At 34.7% G+C, this 22,726-nt stretch overlaps 1 protein-coding gene across 1 annotated transcript in view; it reads right to left on the reverse strand.

Moving 5' to 3' along the window:
- Positions 1-22,726, reverse strand: part of STT3B (STT3 oligosaccharyltransferase complex catalytic subunit B) — a 109,360-nt gene that overhangs the window by 36,199 nt on the left and 50,435 nt on the right. The window contains exons 3-5 of the mRNA XM_032162231.2: positions 21,329-21,616; positions 4,561-4,626; positions 982-1,081 (exon numbers count right to left, since the gene is read on the reverse strand). Coding sequence (XP_032018122.1) covers positions 982-1,081; positions 4,561-4,626; positions 21,329-21,616 — 454 coding nt within the window. The remainder of the gene's footprint in view (positions 1-981; positions 1,082-4,560; positions 4,627-21,328; positions 21,617-22,726) is intronic.

Genomic DNA, 22,726 nt, shown 5'->3' on the forward strand with positions numbered 1-22,726 from the left:
TAGCCTTTTATGTCTGGCTTTTTTACATAATGGCATAAAGTTTTCAAGGTTCATGTTGTAGCATGTATCAGTATTTTATTCCTTTTCTTGGCTTAATAATACACCATTGTATGAATATACCATATTTTATGGTCTCATAAAGTTGATAGACATTTGGGTTGTCTTTATTTTTGGCCATTATGCACAATAAATGCTGCTATAAACATTCACATAGAAGCTTTTGTATGAATATATGTTTTTGGTTCTCTTGGGTAAATACCTAGGAGTGGAACTGCTTGGTCATATGACGAATCTATAGTTAACTTCTGAGAAATTGCCAAGCTACTATGCTTTTGAAAATGAACTTAAGATTTATCTTTGTGTTATTATTTTCCAAAAACATTATTATAATATTTTACTAAGACACTGGTTTCAGTTCACAATTGCTCTCTAGTTCCTTCAACCCATAAAGTTCTAACTCTATTATGGAAAATGAGATCTAAGGTGAAACATCATCTACCGCTAAGCATCACAGTGAAAATATTGTTTTAAAACCTGCAGAGAAAAATGAACATTTTTTCTAGAGACAACAGAGACTCAATCTATTAGTACATTATCCAAAAAAGAGCTTTTGAAAGCTTATTAAACTGCTTGCTTTGAAGATGTCAATCTCTTATAGTAAGTTGAATTCGATATAAAAAATGTGAATGATTTTCATGATAAAAATTCCCATTTCCCAAAATTAAGGGGAGGAAAAAGTGTAGACAAACATTAAACCCAGACTAATTTCTACAAAAACGAAAAAAAAACTTATCAAGGAAAAGTTGATGACAAAGCACTTATATAAAAATACCTGACCTTTTTATCAATATAAACAGCAAAATGAACACAAATTTTTACCTTTTAATGCATAATATTGACCAAATACAAATATCTCTCCAATAAAATGAATGAATACAAAACATCTCTTAGTTGACAGATGTCAAAAATGAAATTACTTACCTATGTAGACTCTTTTGCTGTATCTCTGCATCAGTAACAACACAAATACATGCAGTGGAATAAGATTGATGATAAATACATAACCACCCCAAGCAGAGACCTATAGGAAAAGAAGTGCTAAGTTAAATATATATTTTTACTTTTTAAAATAAGTAAATTTAGGAATCTAAACATACAATGAGCAAATATAAACATTAAGATTTTAGCAATTTTGAGAAATGCTTAAATAAGAATTTACTAACCTATGAAGAACGTATCCCTCATTTTTATTGATCGTTAAAATAACACGATCCCACAAATCCAATATGCTTTTCCAAACACACTGGAGAAATGTTCAAATTAAATTAGATCTAATAGAAAAGCTGAGAGTATTATAATTTGTGAATTGTCAGTAAACAGAGTGTCATAGAGACAAGGAGTTTTAGGATATAGATCATAAATTTTGAAAATTAAAAAAACGGCTTTTACCTCACCCACTTTTTATGACAAATTTGTTGTAAGAAAGGTCACTGAGAGTAAGAGCAATGAAAAGACTCACTGACAACTAAAAAAAATTCAGATGACATGAATACGCTTTGAGATTCTCAAAACTACAAGTGCTAGTTGGGCATAAAGTTTTTTCTTAAAAATAGATTACAAAGCAAGATCTCATTTTAATCTTTGGCTTATACAATATACACTATTTAGCCAGAATAACTGAGGATGTTTTTGGTCTACATTAATGAATATTCTAAAGAGAATCTCCATTAATTAATTTTTTGCTACACTAAATAATAGGTAATAAGCTCCTGTCAATATCAAAGTTCTTAGATATCCTCTAATAATCAGAGCTTGAAAGGCTCATTTGTATCAACAGTCACGTTAGCAGACTATATGCTAGCATATCTATTCCAATAATGCTTCTCTTACCTAAAATATTTCAAAACCCCTTGTGGAGAATTGCCATCAGTTTTCAATACATACATCAGTTTTCTGCCTTGGTCACATGCTATTTTTCACAAAAAACAATGTTATTCTAATGGAGCGCCAGTCCTATCTGAAAGACTTCTGATTACTTTAAACATTTAAGTCTAAATTTGAAAGAGAACAAGTTTGGTATTGCTAAGTACAACTACCCAGAATGTGCCCCAGGCTCTAACCACTTTAACTCGGATAACTTGGATGCACATATTCTATGACATTTGTTTAAAAAGGAAAAAAAAGATTAGCTCAAATTATCATTAATTTTCAGAACAAGACTACTATACAGGCTATGGTGTAGAAAAAAAGAGAAAGAAGAATAAAAAGGTAATATTGAACCATAATCTTAAGAAACCTGTTTAAAAAAATATGTAGGTGGCCGGGCACATTGGCTCATGCCTGTAATCCCAGCACTTTGGGAGGCCGAGGCAGGCAGATCACCTGAGATCGGGAGTTCGAGACCAGTCTGACCACATGGAGAAACCCTGTCTCTACTAAAAATACAAAAATCAGCCAGGCATGGTGGCACATGCCTGTAATCCCAGCTACTCGGGAGGCTGAGGCAGGAGAATCGCTTGAACCCAGGAGGCAGAGATTGCAGTGAGCTGAGATCACGCCATTGCACTCCAGCCTGGGCAACAAGAGCGAAACTCCATCTCAAAAAAAAAAAAAAGTAAGTAAATTTACAGGTTACCCTAGAGGATATGACCATTATTTCGGTAATGACTCTAGGTATCTACTACATTAAGGTTGAAAATTGAGTATAATATCAATATGCTACCTTATCTACTCTCTTCACTTAAGAACAAAGAAAAGCTGAAACCAATCTGAAAGTGAATCTGATGTTCTGAAAAGTACTTGCTGATCTTATGCATGATCTTTAACTACAGGGATTTATTTCTTCTCGGACCCACATAAATTCGTTTTAAGAATTTTCCTTCATTTACTTTAAGGAGTGAAATGAAAGCAAATGGGCCAGAAGAACATTCTTTCTACAACTTTTTCTCATTCCTTCTGTCTTTTTAGTTAACTCTTTACTTGGGTTATCTTTTTCACCAAGACTTCCAAGTAGTCTTACTTCTCTGTTCTAAGTTCACTAAACTGTTTAGATAATGACTGTTAAAAACTCAAGATTATTTTAACATTAAGCAGTTATCTAGTCAACTCCAATACGAAAAACTAATTTTTAATATCATATTTAAAATTGAGTGTTAGGTAAAAACTTGTTTCATCTAAACATGGTTCCATGCTCGATATATGACAGGCAAAATTTCCTGTTCTTTTTGAGTATGCAATCTAACTTGGAAAATATTTTACTTGTCAGAGCTATTTAAAAAATAAAGCTAGGGGCCAGGTGCCGTGGCTCACACCTGTAATCCCAGCACTTTGGGAGGCTGAGACAGGCAGATCACTTGAGGTCAGGAGTTTGAGACCAGCCTGATCAACATGGTAAAACCCTGTCTCTACTAAAAATACAAAAATTAGCCAGGCATAGTGGCACACATCTGTAATCTCAGCTACTTGGGAGGCTGAGGCGAGAGAATAGCTTGAACCCAGGACGCTGAGGTTGCAGTGAGCCAAGATCGTACCACTGCACTCCAGCCTAGGCGACAGAGCCAGACTCTGTCTCAAAAATAATAATAATAATAGTGAAATAAAATGAATAAAGCTAGGAAGAATAGAAAAATAATATTTAAATTTAAGTCATTAAAAAGTTAAAAAACAGGCATGGCGGCTCTCGCCTATAATCCCAGTGCGCTGGGAGGCTAACGTAGGAGGATTGCTTGAGGCCAGGAGCTTAAGACCAGTCTGGGCAACAGAGTGAGGATCTGTCTCTACAAAATATTTTTTAAAATTAGCCAGGCATGGTGGCACATGCTTGTAGTCCTGGCTGCTCGGGAAGCTGAAGTGGGAGAATTACTTAAGTCCAGGAATTCAAGGTTATAGTGAGCTATGATTGCACCACTGCACTCCAGATTGGCTAAAAGAGAAAGACACTATCTCTGAAAAAATAAATGATAGGCCAGGCATGGTGGCTCATGCCTGTAATCCCAGCACTTTGGGAGGCCGAGACCGGCAGATCATGAGGTCAGGTGTTCAAGACCAGCCTGGGCAACATGGTGAAACCCCGTCTCTGCTAAAAATACAAAAACTAGCCAGGCGTGGTGGCGGGCGCCTGTAATCCCAGCTACTTGGAAGACTGAGGCAGGAGAATTGCTTGAACCCAGGAGGCGGAGGCTGCAGTGAGCTGAGATCGTGCCACTGCACTCCAGCTTGGGCAACAGGGCAAAACTCCGTCTCAAAATAAATAAATAAATAAATAATGAATATAATCTTAAAAAATTTAAAAAAATTCTTAATAAAACGTTTAAGTATTTTGAAGTGGTACACTTGAAAACATTTTGTTTCACTTGCTGCAAATATTTGAGAGGTTGAATATTAGCCCTCTCCACCAAAGCATGTGTATACAGGACCTGTGAGTAGGAGAAGGAAAGAGGATAGTAGTAATGAAAGATTACATTAAACAAAATAAAAATCCTATAGACTTCAGGAGAAAAGAACTGTTTTAACCTCCAAAGACCTACTAGACTTCATGTAGTCTCAAATATGAAATCTTACCATATAGAAATAGGATAAGCAGCAGCACATTGTCCAAAACACTGACCCAGTTTTTACAGATTTTACCTAAAAAATAAAAGCAACTGATAAAATAAAAATGTTTACAAATGCTCTTGCGGAATTTTTAAAAGTTAAATGTTTGGTAACCACATGCTACAAAAAGTCAAGGTTATTTTAAAAAATACTGGGGTTATTCAGATATGTAGATGTACTTCATATATGCATTTATAACATTGAGCAGCACACTGAGACATTTTAAGAATAGCTCTCATTCTCTGTTATGTAGTTTTCAGTAAAAAGAATCATCTTTTAAATAACAAATTACATTTTTTTCATTTTCTGCCAAGTCTCTTGCCCTCACCGATATCCACACACCATGCCACAGGTCACCACGGCCACCTCCCACCCCTTCTCCTTAGATGTCTACACTCCAGAGTGGTCTTTTGCTTGTTCAGCAGTGCCAAACCAGTTCAATGGGCTAAACCACACCCTATGCAATGAGGTGTGAAAACTTTCCAAGTTTGCCCTTTCCTGGGTACTCTCCCTCAGCCTCAGGATACCATATAGAGTTTCCTTCTATTTTAGTTACTCTTTTATCATAATTAATACTTCTTTCTCTCTCCTAACTGAACCCAGACTGCTATAATCTATTACAATAAAACCAAGGTATATTTTACAACCACTAAATACAGTTCATATCTTGAAATTTCCTCAGACTCAATCCAATTGGCTGAAAGAGAAAAGTAAATGAAACATATTTTTCAGTATTTACTAATACACAGAAAACTTTGCTAGGCTATGTTGGACACAAACTATAACTCAGTCCTGTACTGGGGAGATAAGATACAAAGGCAAGAACTTGAGTCAAAGCATAATATAAAAGAGACCCTATGGTGAGTATAAACACTGAGTACCAAAAGGTCCTTATAGAGCCTGAATGCCAAAGGCAGGAAAGCAGTTCTGGCTGGGATAAAATTACCAGAAGCCTTACTAAGGTGGTAGTTTTGGGCAGAACTTTGAGGGCAATGAGACAGGAAAGATGCAAGGCATCCAATCAATCACCCACAGTGGATTCAGTAGCAGGCACTGATGGAAGAGTATAGGTGTGGAGTTTAAAATTTTTAAGCCCACAAAAAGCTCACAATCTAGAGGAGGAAGTAAACTGAAAAGCAAGTAACCAATATACCATATTTCATAGAAACTATGACCATCACTCATAACATACATCCTAATTTCAGAGATGTCAAAATCTGGGGAGAAAGTATACATTTTAGGATTGATGAAAGGTACTATATACAAAGTGCTATAATAGAGGTAGGTATCAGAAACTAAGTGCTATGAAAACAGAAATGAGAGTAACAAAATCTATGTAAAAGAATGGTCAGAATGTCAAAGCAGGCACTGAAGAATTATAAACAAGGAGAGAGGGATCAATAACGAAAAGGGGAAAACAGCAACACCTGCCAAAACAGAAAACAACAGCTGAGCTACTCAGAAGGAACTGAAAAGACTTTAGGAGAAAAGTTAGGACTTTGTAAGTATGGTATTATGATATATGGACTTTCATCCACAGCTCGTGGCTCTTAATTCCTCTTGTTACAGAATCTCTCTCTCTGAACTTCTCCTACTCACTTTTCACTTCTCCACTTGGCAGGGCTCTAATTTGATTTTGGGTCATAAGACCCTCATTTCGGAGAGGGTTCTGCCCCATACCTGGAGGAAGAAATGCTGCACAGAGAGGCCAAGAAGAATCTGAACAGATAGGCTTTGCTGTAGGTCACACTCTTTTTGTCCAGTCACATTTTGACAAGGTTGTCCACGCTTCAATCATGGACAACCAATAAAGTCTCCATAAAAGGCCCAAGGACAGGGTCTGGTGAACTTCTGGACAGTTGAATACAAGGAGGCTGGACAGGAAGGTGATCAAGAACTCATCCATGTACCAGGATGGTGGTGCACCCCAACTCCATGGGAACAGAAGCTCCTGCACTTGGGACTCTTCCAGATCTTGTCCTATGTATCTCTTCATCTGGCTGTTTATCTGTATCATTTAGGGTATCTTTCATAATAAGCCAATAAATTGAACTAAGTGTTTCCTTGAGTTCTGTTAGCTGATCTAGCACATTAATCAAACCTGTGAAGGGGGGCTGGGCCCAGTGGCTCATGCCTGTAATTCCAGCACTTTGGGAGGCCGAGTCAGGCGGATCACGAGGTCAAGAGGTCGAGACCATCCTGGCCAACATGATGAAACCCCGTCTCTACTAAAAATACAAAAATTAGCTGAGCATGGTGGTGCGTGACTATAATCCCAGCTACTCAGGAGGCTGAGGCAGGAGAATCACTTGAACCTGGGAGGTGGGGGTTGCAGTGACCTGAGGTCACACCACTGCATTCCGGCCTGTGGACAGAGCGAGACTGTCCAAAAAAAAAAAAACCTTGAGGGGGTGATGGGAATCCCTAATTTAAGCTGGGCTATCAGAAGTTCTAGAGGCCCGGACTTTCAACTGGTGTCTGGGGGCATAAGCTGGGACGGTGTCTTGGGGACAGGCCCTCAACTTGTGGGATCTCATGCTATCTCCAGATAGACAATGTGAGAAATGATTGGGAGGACACCAGCTGGTGTCCGCAGCGGAATTAACTGCTTGGCAGTGGGGAGAAATTGCCAAATATTTTGAGGTCACATAAGTCTTCTGTGTTGATGATTATTGTTTTGGTGTGAAAGCAGAGAAAAAATATGGATTGAGTTTTTTCCCAGACAATAAGTCATGCTCACCATTTGGTCTTCATTTACACATATTAAGGAGTCCAGTAGTAGAGGCTCTGAAATAAGAATATCGCATGTTCAGATAAGCTATTTTTAAAAATATTAAGGGTAAGCTTCAACCCAAAACTACAAGACATGCAAAGAAACAAGAAAGTGTGACCCAAATTTGGACAGGTATAGGTTGGGGAAGGGGACGTGGTTGATTAAAACTAATTCTGAGTGGGCCCAGATGTTGGAGTTAGAGGATAAAGACTCTAAAACAGCTGTAATATGTTCAAGGAATTAAAGAATACTATATTAAGAAAATTAAAGAAAAATATAATGATATAACACAAAATTTCCATAAAGAAACAGAATATATATATTCTCCTATACATGTGAGAAATAAGAATGAACTAGAAATTTTAGAGCCGAAAAGCATAATAAATGGAATAAAAAATTCACTAACTAGGCTTAACGGCAAATTTGATATGGCAGAAGAATCAGTGAGCATGAAGATAGGTCAACAGAAAGTATCCAACCCAAAGAACAGAGAAAAACAGAAGTTCAAAAAAGGAGAGGCTACAGACAGATAAAAACATTTAAAGAAACAATTACAAGTTCCCAAATTCTAAGGTAAGCACTAATCTACAGATCCATGAAACCCAAGAAGCCACCAAATATAATAAATACAGAGAACTACACCTAGACAAACTGTAGTCAAAGTACTGGCAGATAAAGGCAAAGAGGAAAAGTTGAAAAGAGAAGGAAAAAAAAAAACCCACGGGGAAGTAACGATATGATTGACTTTGCATCAGAAAAAAAAATTTTGATAGAAGGCAGTGGAATGACATACAGCATTAAATGAAAGAGAAAATTATCAAGTGTTAAATGAAAGAGCAAAGTATCATTAAAAGTAATGGGAATAACCACAATTACTTTGCACCAACCTAATATATTCTTACATAACTATCCTTCAAAAAGGCAGGCAGGTGAGGATTCTGGGAAGATAATGAAAGAAGAAGCAACAGAAATCAGCTCCCCACCTAGACAATAATTGCACGGGCAGAATCAATCTGATGTGAGGAAACTTGTCCTCCAAGTATTGAGGTTCTGCACTCTGATCAATGATTGCTGCTTTTTGTCATAGAAGAGCAGACAGAGGTTTGCACTTTGGCACTTTGCACTTTGGCACTTTGCACTTTGGCACCTTTGCACTTTGGCCCCATTGTTGCAAGCCTCTGGCTGAAGTGACTGAAAGGGGATTTAAAGGGCTGGCACTTTTTTCCCCTTCATTTTTCTGCTTTTCCCCACTTTGGAAACCAAATACTGAAGACTATGACATTCAAAATCAACCACATATATGAAGAAATATATGACGAGAAATTACAAAGTCACCGTGAATACCCTGGAGAAGGTATAGGCTTTTACAAATGGGCAATAAGCACATGAAAATATGCTCAACATTACTACTCATTAGGGAACTACAAATAAAACTCCAAGATGCCAGCTCACACCCATTAGGATGGCTACTATCAAAAGAACCAGAAAATAACACGTGTTGGCAAGGACAGGGAAAAATTAAACCTTTGTGCAGTGCTGGTGGGAATGTAAAATGATACTGCTGTTGTGGAAAACAGTTTGGCATTTCCCCAAAATTTAAAAATAGAATTGACATATGACCCAACAATTCCACTTCAAGGTATATACTCACAATAATTAAAAGCAAGGTCTTGGAGAGAGATTTGTATAACCACTTTCAAAGTAGCTAAACCATAAAAGTGTCCAGCTGCAGATCAATCAATAAGCAAAATATGGCATATACATACAATGGAATATTATTCCACCTTAAAAAGGAAGAAAATCCTGACATGCTACAACATGGATAAACCTTGAAGACATTATGCTAAGTGAAACAAGCCAGTCACAAAAAGACAAATACTATATGATTCCACCTATGTGAAGTATTTAGTCAAAATCATAGAGACAAAAATTTGAATGGTGGTGCCAGGGGCTGAGGGGAAGGTGGAAAGGGGAGATACTGTTCAATGAGTATAGTTTCAGTTTTGCAAAATAAAGAGCTCTGGAGATGGATGGTGGCGATGGTTGCATAATCAATGTACTTAATGCCAATAAAGTATATACTTAATGATTAAAACATAAATTTTGTGTTATGTCAATTTTACCATAGTTTAAAAAAATTGGGGGAAAAATGAAGGCAAAATTGAAAAATTCCATTACAGCAGATTTGCTCTAGAAAAAATATTAAAGAAAGTCCTTCAGGCTAAAAGGAAATTATAAAAAATGGAAACTCAGATCATGGGACAGAATAAATACTGGAAATGGTAAATATGGAGTATATGGAAGACTCTCTTGTTTTCTTAATTTAATAAGTACAAGTTATATGAATATAAATAGAAATCTGTATTGTTAGGTAGATAACATACATAGACAATACATATGACAATAACAGCACAGACGAGAAAAAAAATGAGGCTGTGTTGGAGCAAAGCTGCTATATTTTACCAGAATTATGTTAAGTAGAAGTAGATTGTAATATTAAGATGCATAATTCGTTCTCTGCATCAAGCACTATAAATAAATGGCAATAACAGGCTAAACAATCAGGGGAATTAAAATGGTATACTTAAAAATGCATTTCAACACAAAAGAGGACAGTACATGGCAGGTGCAAATCAAACAATACTTAAAACTCCAATAAAAAGGCAGAGATGGTCAGTCTGGATAAAAAAGCAAGATCTAACCATATGCAGTCAATGAAACTTTTAAAATCCAGAGATACAAATAGTTTGATTTTAAAGTACAGAAAAAGATAAGCTATGGAAACAGGACTCATATGAAATCAATCAAACAAAGCAGATTTTAAGACAACATTCCTAGAGACAAAGAGAACTACTTCACTATAATAAAAGGGTCAATATACCAGGAAAATGTAAACATTTTAAGTATACAGGGCCTAAAACAAATCCTTAAAATACTTAAAGCAGGAACTAACAGAACTAAAAGAAGAAACAAGTTCTGAGAGGCAGTTATTGAAATCTCTAACCATATTGTTGAAGATAGAACTCGAAAAACAATGAGCATATAGAAGATCTGGACAATATCAACCAACTTGACCTGACCATTAATTTACGATATGCAACCTCCAAACAGCAGAATACATGTTCTTTTCAAGCATATGTGGATCACTGTCCAGGATGGAGAACATGCTTGACCAGGATCCAGCAATCTTGTTTTGAACAGTCACGATAGTAAATATTTACACTTACGAGCCAGATCTGTCACAACTATGCAATTCTGTCATTCTGGTGTAAAAGAAGCCAAAGACAGTATATGTTTATGAATGGCCAGGGCTGTGTTCCAGCAAAATTTTACTTTACTAAAGCAGGTAACCTACATATGGGCCATACTTCACAGACTTCTGTGCTAGACCATAAAACAAGTCTCCATATACTTAAAGAGACAAATTATACAAAGTATGGTCTTCAACAACAGAATTATAACTCAACAAAAAAAAGTATGCTAAGAAAACCCCAAATACTTGGAAATTAAACACCATGCTTAGAAAAAAACCCTAAGTCAAAGAAACTATGAATTCGAAGAATATTCAACCACATGACAATGAAAACACCACATATTAAAACACAGAGACTACAGCTAAAGAAGTAAATACAGTATATTCTAGTATCAATAGTTCTACTAGAAAAGTAGAAATGGAGAAAATAACTTAAGCTTCAACTTCAAGAAGCTAGAAAAGAGTAAACCAAATGCTAATTAGAAGGAAATAATGAAGACCAAGAAATCAATGCAATTGAAAATATAAAGGAAAAAAAAATCAGTGAAACCCAAAGTTGGATAAGCTTTATCTAGACTAATGAAGAAAGGAGAGAAGATACAAATTATCAGTACCAGGAATAAGGAAGGTGACATCACTACAGATTGTACAGAAATCCAAAGACTTATAAAGAAGTATTATGAACAATTTCTGCCTACAAATTAGGTCATTTAGATAAAATAAAAAAACTTTTAAAAAGATACATATTACCAAATTACTCACGAAAAAACAGAAAATATGAATAATATGATGTCATTAAAAAACTCATATTAAATATCTTCCCTGGTCCACATGGCTTCAATGGTAAATACTGCCTAACAGTTAAGGAAGAAGTAATACCAATCCTATGAGAATTATTTCAGGAAATAGGGCAGGAAAAACTACCCTGTCCAACATGATGTTAGAGGTTCCAGTCAGTACAACCAGGCAAGGAAAAAAAATTAAAGGTATACAGTTCGGGAAAAAAGTAGCAAAGACCCTCTGTCTCTGAAGATAACATGATCTTGTATGTAGAAAATCCTAAGGAATCTAAAAAGCAAATTTTAACATGCAGGTTTAGCAAGGTCACAGAATATATGATCAATACATAAAAACCTACAATACTTCCCAATTTTAAAATGTACAATGAAGTTATAGTAATTGGGTCAGTACAGAAAACTAGATCTATGTTTATGAGGTAGGTATAGACATCCAGATCAATGAAACAGAACAGAATCCAGAAATAAATTCATAATCAGGTTTTCCCCCTGAGATCAGGACAAAATAAAGTTATCCTCTCTCATCACTCCTATTTGCATTGTAATGGAAGTCCTAGCAAATGCAATAAGACAAGAAGTAGTACACAGACTGAGAAGAAATGAAGCTGACTTTTTTTCATGCATGACATGACTGTCTATGTAAAAGACCCCAAAGAATCAGAAAGAAAATTACTGGAATAAATAAATGATTATAGACAACATTGGAGGATACAAGGTTAATATATGGAAGTTAAACTTGTTCCTATATACCAGTAATGAACTGAAATTCAAAATTAAAAACATAACACCATTTAGCACCCAGTACATATTAGCACACACACAAAATGAATGACTTAGGTATAAAACCAACAGAATATGTGTGGAATCCCTATATGGAAAACTACCAAACTTTGATGAAAGAAATCAAAGATGTAAATAAACAGAGAGATATTCTATGTTTACGACAGGAAGACAATGTTGTTAAGATAACAAACCTTATCTTAGCAAGTGACTTTGTGGACATCGACAAATCAATTTGAATGTTTATATGGAAAGGCAAAAGACTGAGACTAGCTAACATGATATTGAAACAAGACTGATACTACACCTGACTTCAAGACTTACTATACAACTACAGTAATCAAGACAGTGTGGGAAAAGAAAAAACAGATCAGCAGAACAGAATAGAGCACAGAAATAGAGCCCCATAAATATAAACTGACCTTTGACAAAAGGCAATACATAGAAAAAGAATAATCTTTTTAACAAATAATGCTGTAACAGCTGGACAACCACATACAAAAAAAAAAAAATCAATCTAGACACAGATCTTACACTTTTCATGAAAATAACTCAAAATGAATCACAGACATGAATGTAAAGTGCAACACTTTCTAGAAAACAATACTGGAAAAATCTACATTGGAATAAAAGGCAAAAATCTAGCGGTAGCCCAAATATGGCATGAAAACTGTATTCCAACAGAATTTACAAACAGCTTTCTTCCTCTATACTGAGCAAATCTAGCAGAAATTTAGTGAATCCAGATGACTAAAGAGACATTTTTGTAAAAGAATTTTTTTAATAGATTAGGCTTAGGGAATTAACTTTACATAATTCTCACAAATTATGAGGTCCTCTGTTTCTAGAATAAGTTAACATTTCCTAATTGATTTAAAAGAAATAAATATTTGAGACAAATATTTTAAGGGTAAAACTCAATTCTATTACCTATATTATAGTGAAGCACCTAGTACCTGCACAAAAAAAAAGTCCATATACATGCAGCCAGTGACTACCTTATTAAACAGAGTAGAAAGTTCTATTGAAAAGTAGTATTGCTCTAGGCCTACAAACATGGGCCATCTTGTGTTTTGGTTCACAGTTATTAGGAGATGCACTGAATTCCACTTGTGCTTGGGATGTGGAAAGCTGCAAGAGAATGTTATTTTCACCTCAACAATAAGGGAAAAATTCTAGATGATCTACAAAATAGTAAGTTTTCTTAGGCTTATCAGAGAGCTAAAGTCACAAGGCAAATAAGCAAGTGTTAAAACAGGTAAGGAAACCAGACGTAAGAGGAATTTACATTCACAAGCTCTTTTCATAAGCCCTACCAAGTAGTCATGAAAAAGATTTGGAGGATAGAAGTTCAGCATCCTTGGTGACACTGTCAGTCACATGGGAAATTAGAAAATATCTGAGCTAGAAAATTAAAATAGAGCATAAAAACTCTGTGCAATTCTTACAGTAACTTGTACACAGATGTTTATATATGTTTAAAATGTAATAAAAATGTACATAGATGTTCACAGCAGCGTTATTCATCACAGACAGAAATTAGAAAGAACCCAAATGTTTAATCAACTGAAAAAATGGAGAAATACGATGTGATAACCATACAATGGAATATTACTCAGCAATAAAAAAATAAAGTATTTATAAATACTTCAACATAGACAAACCTTGAAAATACTATTGTAACTGAAAGAAGCCAGATGTAAAACAGGTAAGGTCGCTCACACTTTCGGAGGCTGAGGTGGGAGGGTAGCTTGAGGCCAGGAGTTTAAGACAAGCCTGAGCAATATAATGAGACCCCATCTATACTTGAAAATTTTAAAAGAAGATATAAAAGGCAACATATTATATAATTCCTTTTATATGGAATTCCAGAATAGGCAAATCAGAGAGGCAGAAAGCAATACTGGTTGCTAAGGGCTGGGGGCATGTGAAAATGGAAAGTCACTGATCATGGGCAGGGCTTTCTTTTTGGAGTGTTAAAATGTTCTGTAACTGGATAGTGGTAATGGTACAACTTGGTTAATATACTAAAAGCCACTGAATTCCATTCCCTAAGAGGATAAATTTTATAATACGCAAATTATTTTTCAATAAAAAAATTCATGGGGTACAGCTAAAGTAGTACTTACAGGAAAAATTATAGCTTTCTGTGCCTAAAATGGATAAGTCACTAATCTGATCACCCAGAAAAATTAAAGCAAAAATGAAGAAGATCTAAATAAATGGAAAGAAATACCATATTCACAGATCAGAAGACTACATATTAAGATAACAATTCTATTCCAAACTGACCTATACATTCAATGCACTTCCAATTAACATCCCAGAAGGCTTCTTTGTTAAAGAAGTTAATAATGTGATTCTAAAATTTACATGATGCAAACAGCTAAGAAAAGCCAAATTAATTCTGAAAAAGAGAAATAACATTAGATTACTCATGCTACCTGATTTCAAAAGTTTCTAGAAACTGATGAAAACAACATAAGGTATTGTTATATAGACAGACACAGATAAACAGAAGAGTCCCAAAACAGACCCATATGTATACATTCAATTGATTTTGACAAGGTTACCAAAGCAGATAATTCAGTGGAGAAAGAACAGTCTTTTCAACACACGATGTGGGAAAAACGGAACATTCAAATCCAACAACCCTTATACTGCACCAGACCATAACCAACTTGAAATAGATGACAGACCTAAGTGTTAAACCTAAAACTATTTAATTTCTAGAAGTAAACACATGAGACAATCTTTGTGATTTTAGGGTAGGCAAAGATCTCTTAGATATCAAGAGCAAGATCTATTAAAAAAAACTGATGAATTCCATAAAAATAAAAATTTTCTGCTCTTAGGAAGAGACTAAATGTTTGTAAAGCACACATCTGATAAAGTATTTATTTCCAAAATATATAAAGAAATCTCATACCTCAAGAGTAAGAAAACAACTCAATCAAAACACGGGCAACATATGAACAGACATTTCATCAAAGAACAGGGATGGCAAATAAGCACGTGAAAAGATGCTCTTCAGTCATTGGGGAAAAGCAAACAAAAGCCATAAGATACTACTACCTACCTACAAGAACGGGTAAAATTTAAAAATGTGACCATGCCATCTGATGTAGTAGTAAATATTACTCTCATCTATTTGTGGAGGGAATACAAAATGAATACAGCAACTTTGGCAAACTGCTTGGCAGCTTTTCATAAAGTTAAACCTATACTTATCACACAAACCACCAATCTGTGCCTATGCATTTACCTAAGTGAAATAATAATATATGTCCAAACAAAGACCCATAAGCAAATATTTTATAGCCACTTAATTCATCATTGCCCCAAACTGGAAAACAAATTGTAGTACACCCATATAATGGAGTACTATTCAGCAATAAAAAGTAACAAACTACTAAAACATCAACAACATGGATGACATTCTCAAAAATATTATGCTAAGTGAAGGAAGACGGATATACAGGGTCACGCCTACTGTCTGTATTTATATGGCATTCTAAAAAAGAAACTCCCAAAGCTATATAGACAGAGAAACAGAAATCAGACCAGTGGTTGCCAAAAATGGGGAAGGAAGAAGATTGACTACAAAGGTACAGGAGGGAACCTTAAAGAAACAAAACAAAACAAAACAAAACCTGTAAGAAGCAATATGATAAACACTGCTCCTTGTACTACTTTATCTATGTTAATTACTTTTCTGAATCATGTACTCTGGAGCTCGTAAATAATAACAAACATGTACTCATTTCTTACTCTGTTCTCTCACAATATTCTATACCTTTACATGTATTAACTTTTAAGTTATATAAGGAAGGTACAATTATTACTTCCATATTACAGTTGATGGAACAGGCACAGGGTGGGGATTTAAACAACTTCCAGTGACAGAGCTGGAAATCAAACCAAGAGAAAACCAAACCCTGGCAATTATGCTATAGACTTTACTCTTAATCACTCAATCATGATGAAAATGTTTTAATCTCTGTAGAACACAAATCCAAAAGTGTATCCCAAAATGTCTGTCAACACCAGCTTGTAACAGTAATAGGGCATCAACAAATAATAATGCTATGACAAACTACTTATCTTTTAAATTTTAAGAACATGTACCTTGTAAAAGAGTTGGTTTAAAAATAAAAACACTGGGTGAGGAATTAGACAACATTTATATATTAGAGATTACAAAAAATGTTTTCACCTTTTTATAACTTCATTTGGGCTACAAACAACTTTTCATAGTAGTTGGAACTGTAATTATTTCCCCTTTCAATTAGTAATAATGAAATTTTAAATAAATGTCATTATCTATTATAATTCTGTAGGCAAAATGTTTTCTCTATCTTAAGAGAAAACTGAATGAGATTCAAAAGTGTCAATTTGTCAAGAGTCAGAGAGTATTTTATGCCAGAACTCAAACATAAGTGTTCTAATTTTCAAATACTGAAGCTATTTCCACTGTAAACTTAGTTTATTTAAATATACTGTTTTTAAAAAGAAAACAAAGGAAAAACTCACTAGATAACCTCCCAGTTTCTGGGTAAGAATGTTTTATCATTCCATCCTTCTGTTAATATGATCCTTCAAAGCAATGATATCTATAATTTCTTCTATTAGATTATCAACTTCATATAACCTTGTATAATCAACACATAAAACAGCACCTGCTCCATTTTGTATTCTACAAAAATTTCTGCTGAATTAACAAAACAGTATCATGCCACTTAAAAAAAAAAAAAGATGTAATGAACAAGCTAATCTTAAAACTTATGAAAATGCAAGGGACCCCATATAGCCAAAGCAATCTTGAAAAAGAACAACAAAGTTGAAGGACTTATGCTTTTGGATTTCAAAACTCATTACAAAGCTACAGTAACCAAAACTGTGTGGTGGTGGCATAAAGACACAACATACAGATGGCAAGGGAAGGGAATAGAATTGAGAGTCCAGAAATAGACCCGTACATTTATAATCAATTGATTTCTGACAAAAGTGCTAAAACCATTTAACAAAAAAGAGTATTTTTTTAAACAGTGCTAAGATAAGTGGATATCCACATGCAAAAGAATGAAGTTGGAACTCCTCTCTCACACCATATACAAAAATTAACTCAAAATGGATCAAAGACCTAAGTGGAAGAACTTGACATATAAAATCTTTAGAAGGAAACAGAGGTGTAAGTCTTCATGAGCTTCAATTAGGCCAACAGTTTCCTTAAATATGACACTAAAAGCACATGCAACAACAACAACAATTAATTCGACTTCATAAAAATTTAAAATTCACGCAAAGGACACTATCCAGAGTGAAAAGGCAATCCACAAATATGCTCAAAAGTAAAGGGATTCAAATGTTTCACTACCCAAAGAATCCACTAAACACAAAAGAAGACTAATGGAGAAATGAGAGACAAAAAAAGCTATAAGGCATATAGAAAACAGCACAACCACAGAAATCAGTCCCTCTTTACAAGTAATTACTTCCAATGTGTACTAAACTCTCCAAAAACAGAGACTGGCAGAAAGAATAAACACATGATCCAACTACATGCAGTTATGTAAGAGATGCACTTTAAATCCAAAGACAAAGAGACTGCAAGGACAGAAAGTTATTCCATGCAAATAGTAACCAAAAGAGAGCAGGGATGGCTATACTAATATGAGAAAAGACAGACTTTAACTCTACAAAATTCAAAACAAAACAAAACGAAACAAAAAAAGGCAGGGTGTGGTGGTTCACACCTGTAATTCCAACACTTTGGGAGGTGAGGAGGGAGGATTGCTTGAGCCCAGGAGTTCTAGACCAGCCTGGGCAACATGGTGAAACCTCATCTCTACAAAATTAAAAAAGAAAAAACAGACTTTGAATTTTTTTTTTTTTTAAAAAAAGGTTACAAAAGAGAAAGAACCAAACATATATAGCAATAAAACAGTTCAATACAGCAAGAAGGTATAGCAATTGCAAACATTTATGTACCCAATAACAGACCATGAAAATATAGGGAGAAAAAACTTGACAGAATTGAAGAAATAAACAGTTCTACAATAATAGCTGGTGACATCAATACTCTGTTCTCAATAATGGATAGAACAACCAGACAGGAGATGATATAGAACTTAACACAACAAACCAACTAGGTCTAAAAGACATACACAAAACACATTATTGAACAACGACAGCATACACAATTCTTCTCAAGCACACATGGGACATTTTCCAGGACAGACAACATGTTGGGCCACAAATTAAAGCCGAAAATTAAGTTTCAATAGATTTAAAAAGATAGATACCATACAAAGTATCTTCTCCAACTACAACAGGATGAACTCAGAAATCAGTAACAGAAGGAAAACTGGGAAATAAATTTGTGAAAATTAAAGAAGATACTTACCAACAGATCAAAAAATAAAAATGAGAAAATACTTAGAGATGAATGAAAACAAAACCACAATGTATCAGAACTTATGAGACACCATGAAAGTAGTACTAAGGGAAAACTTTATAGCTATAAATGCCTACTTTCAAAAACAAAAAAAAATCTCAAATCAAAAACCTGACTTCACAAACTACGTTGTGAACTAGAAAAACAACAAAGTAGGGCTGGGCGCGGTGGCTCACGCCTGTAAACTTAGCACTTTGGGAGGCCGAGGCGGGTGGATCACGAGTTCAGGAGTTCAAGACCAGCCTGACCAACATGGTGAAAATCCCTCTCTACTAAAAATACAAAATTAGCCACGCATAGTGGCGGGCGCCTGTAATCCCAGCTACTCGGGAGGCCGAGGCAGAGAATCGCTTGAACCTGGGAGGCGGAGGTTGCAGTGAGCCGAGATTGTGCCACCGCACTCCAGCCTGGGCGACAGAGCAAGACTCCATCTCCAAAAAAAAACAAAAAAAAACAAAAAAAAAGGGAGAAAGAAAAAGAACAAACTAAACCCAAAGCTTCCAGAAAGACAAAATTGAATAAATAATAAAGACTATAACAGAGATAAAATAGAGTGCTCACTTCAGCAGCATATACACTAAGAGAAAAGAAAAAGAACACAGAAAAAAAAAATCAATGAAACCAAAAGTTGGTTCTTTATAAAGAGCAACACAATTGACAAATCTTTGGCTAGATTAAGTAAAAAAGAGAGAAGACTCAAATCACTAAAATCAGAAAGTGAGACATTACTACCGATTCCATAGGGAACAAGAAGGATTTTAAGAGAGTATTATCAAGCCTTGCATGCCAACAAATTGAATAGCTTACATCAACAAATTCCTATTAATAGAAACACAAAAACCTACCAAGACTAAGTCATGATGAAATAGAGAATCTGCAGAGACGACTTGCAAGGAGACTGAATCAGCAATCAGAAATCTCCCAAAAAAGAGAAGTCCTGGTCCTGATGGCTTCACTGGTGAATTCTACTAAAACGTTTAAAGAACTGAACCAACACTAATCCTCCTCAATCTTTTCCAAAAACTGAAGAGAAGGGAACACTTCCTAACTCATTCTATGATGCCAGCGTTACCCTAATCCTAAGCCAGACAGACACTGCAAGTAAAGAATATTATAAACCAATATCACCTTATGAACACAGATGCATAAATCCTTAGAAAAATACTAGCAAACCAAATTCAGCAGCGTATGAAGAAGATTATATACCATGATCAACTGGGACTTATTCATGAATGCAATGTGCTCAAAATTCAAAAATGCAAATGGTAGTTAACTCTGGGTGATTTTTTCTTTATATTTTTCTGTTGTCTAAATGCCCACAAAATAGAATATTTTATTTTTTAAATTTATTATAAAGTATTTGAAACATACACAAGTGTAGAGAATACTAAAATAGTTATGAATCTAGCTATTCAGACTTTCAAATTCAAAAATAATACATTTGCTTCAGAATATTTGATTAAAAATTTTTTTAGCTGAGCTAGTTGAAGCTCCCTTAATATTGCCCACCTCAGTATCACCCACCCACCCTCAGGAAAACCCACTATCACAAAGCTGGTGTACATGCAGCTTATCTATCAATCACATTTTTATACTTTCTTTATAAACTGCTATTAACAGACATAGTATGGTTTGTACTGCTTAAAAACTTACATCAAGGATTTCTCATACTGCACACATTTTATCACAACTTATTTTTCCACTAAGCATTATATTATCAGGATCTAGCCACATACGCATGTATTATTTTTATGATTTAAAATATTATATAGTTTATTAAAGGGCATTCAACAGAGGTTCTAGATTTTAAGGGTTTTTTTTTTTTTCTCAGCTGCACACAATAAACAAAGAGTTTTTAAAAACACTTTTTGATAAATACAGCAGCACTAGCAACATCCTACTGCTTGGTATCATCTTCACTTGTATGTGTATTTTTCTGTCTTCTCTTTTAAATTCAAGATTAAGACACTGTCTATCTATACTGATCACATTGCAACATTCTCCTCTGGAATTCCATGCTAGAGCAAAAATACTCATTAGCCAAGTAGTTTTGAACAATATAAATAATTATTAAAGAGAAAAATTTAAGCTGCCATTCACCTAGCTACCTAAAAATACACTTAATAAAATATACAAAAACGTACTGACACACACACACATTTTGGTCATTTCTTTCACTGGAAAATTATAAGCTAAAACTAAAATAATAAATACATAAATAAATGCAAGCTCTAAAGTGAACCCAAGATTAAGTAGCATATTTCATACACAGGGGAAAAAATCATTAAGTTTAAATAGCCTGGCAGCAGCAAAATAAATAATGCTAGTTTCAGAAACAATTTAAAATTCTAAGCCATCAAACCATGCCTCAACTTTCCTGGGTAACTATTTCTTACCTATCTCCCCAAAACAAAGAAACAAAAATATCAACAGATTGTTTTATGATAGCTCTTCTTTTGGAATTCTGACTTATTTAAAAAGGATATTTACACATAACTTGAGAGATGCCTAACATATTTTAAAATGTTATCCATTATTAAATTTATTATGAACAGTAATACAGATCTCTGTACGCAACTACATAATTTGTAAAAGACAAATTTGTGTACAGCCTAAAGTGTTTCAGGAGAAAGGTCACGAGTAATAATGGCAGCAAAACATTAAATGTTACTTACCCATAAATAGTATGTGAACTGAAGTGCAAAAATAGCAATGCCTTCATTATCAAAGGATCCAGCTACTGACCGAGATATGTAGCCTGGTACAATAGCAATAAAACAAGCAGCTAAAAGTCCTGCTCCTTGGTTCCAAAGTTCTCTGGTAAGCAGGAAAGTAGATATAGATGTAAGGCCGCTAAAAGTTGGTGCAAGGAACACACATACGTCTCTTATGTGAACTGTTATGTTCAATGTATTTAAAATCCAATGAATAAGGCCAGCGGTTATCATCAACCCTGGGTAAACCTAGGAAGAAAAAAATGGAAAATTTAATTACATATAAAATGAGACAAAAATATTAATGTATGTACTCTTCTTTATCATTACATTTTGTTTACCTTACATAAGGTTGAAAGCAACATCTCAAAACAATTTGCCTTCTTTATAAACTACAAAAAAAAAACCCCACACCTTTTTGTGTTGCATACAAAGAACTAGCTCATATATGGAGGAATACATAAAAAGATCAGAGAGAGTATAAAACAAGAATGATTAAAATTCAAAATGTTTAACAATGTTAACTGTAGGTAACTTTCTTACTGATCCCACTAACTTTTTTTTTTTTATCAAAACAGGGTCTTAGTCTAGCTTATCCTTGAGTTTGGGGTTCTAACATACTCCAATTTTGCCCATACTTGTGTGTACATAAGAAAATGAGAAAAGAAAGATAAAGAAAAATTACACACAAAATTATTTCAGTCATATTTATAAAAAATGTTCCCTCCTTTCAAGCCCTAGATTTGGAAAGTAAGCAAGGAAAAGAGGGAACAGTCTAGCTAGGAAAAGAGGGAACAGTCAGTTGGTGAATCCAGAGATAATGTTTTGGGACTCCTGAAAAATTAAATTTTTTTATTCCACATAAACTACTTAGGGATAATAGGGAAGTAATAAACTAGAAGAGGTCAGTTAACAGTTATATGTACCCTCACTCTAAAAGAGGAACATCAAACATTAAAAGGATTCAAGAACAGTAAACAGGACATTCTTCCTGAGTTATTATTTGGTGATTAAATCATGCATTTACATCTGCTTCCTTAGGTAAGTCCTAAAAGACTCTTTTTTTAACTCTATAACAGAAACTACAAAGGTTATAAATTTCCTTTCCTGGCTATACAACTTGTAACTGCAACCTCTCTCCCCCACACTCCCGTCTTTAACTCTCTTGTTTTTTCTCCTTAATACTTATCATCATTTGACGTACTATTTATTTTACTTATTTACTTTCTATTTATTAACTGCCTACGCTCACAAGAATATAAGCTCCAGAATAGCAGGAAATTTTTCTCCAGCATCCAGAAAAATAACTGGCACAAAGTGGATGCTCAATACCTAATGCATGCATGGAAGGAGAAAGGG

Source organism: Hylobates moloch, unplaced genomic scaffold, assembly GCF_009828535.3.
Source record: "Hylobates moloch isolate HMO894 unplaced genomic scaffold, HMol_V3 SCAFFOLD_8, whole genome shotgun sequence".
Classification (NCBI taxonomy): Eukaryota; Metazoa; Chordata; class Mammalia; order Primates; family Hylobatidae; genus Hylobates; species Hylobates moloch.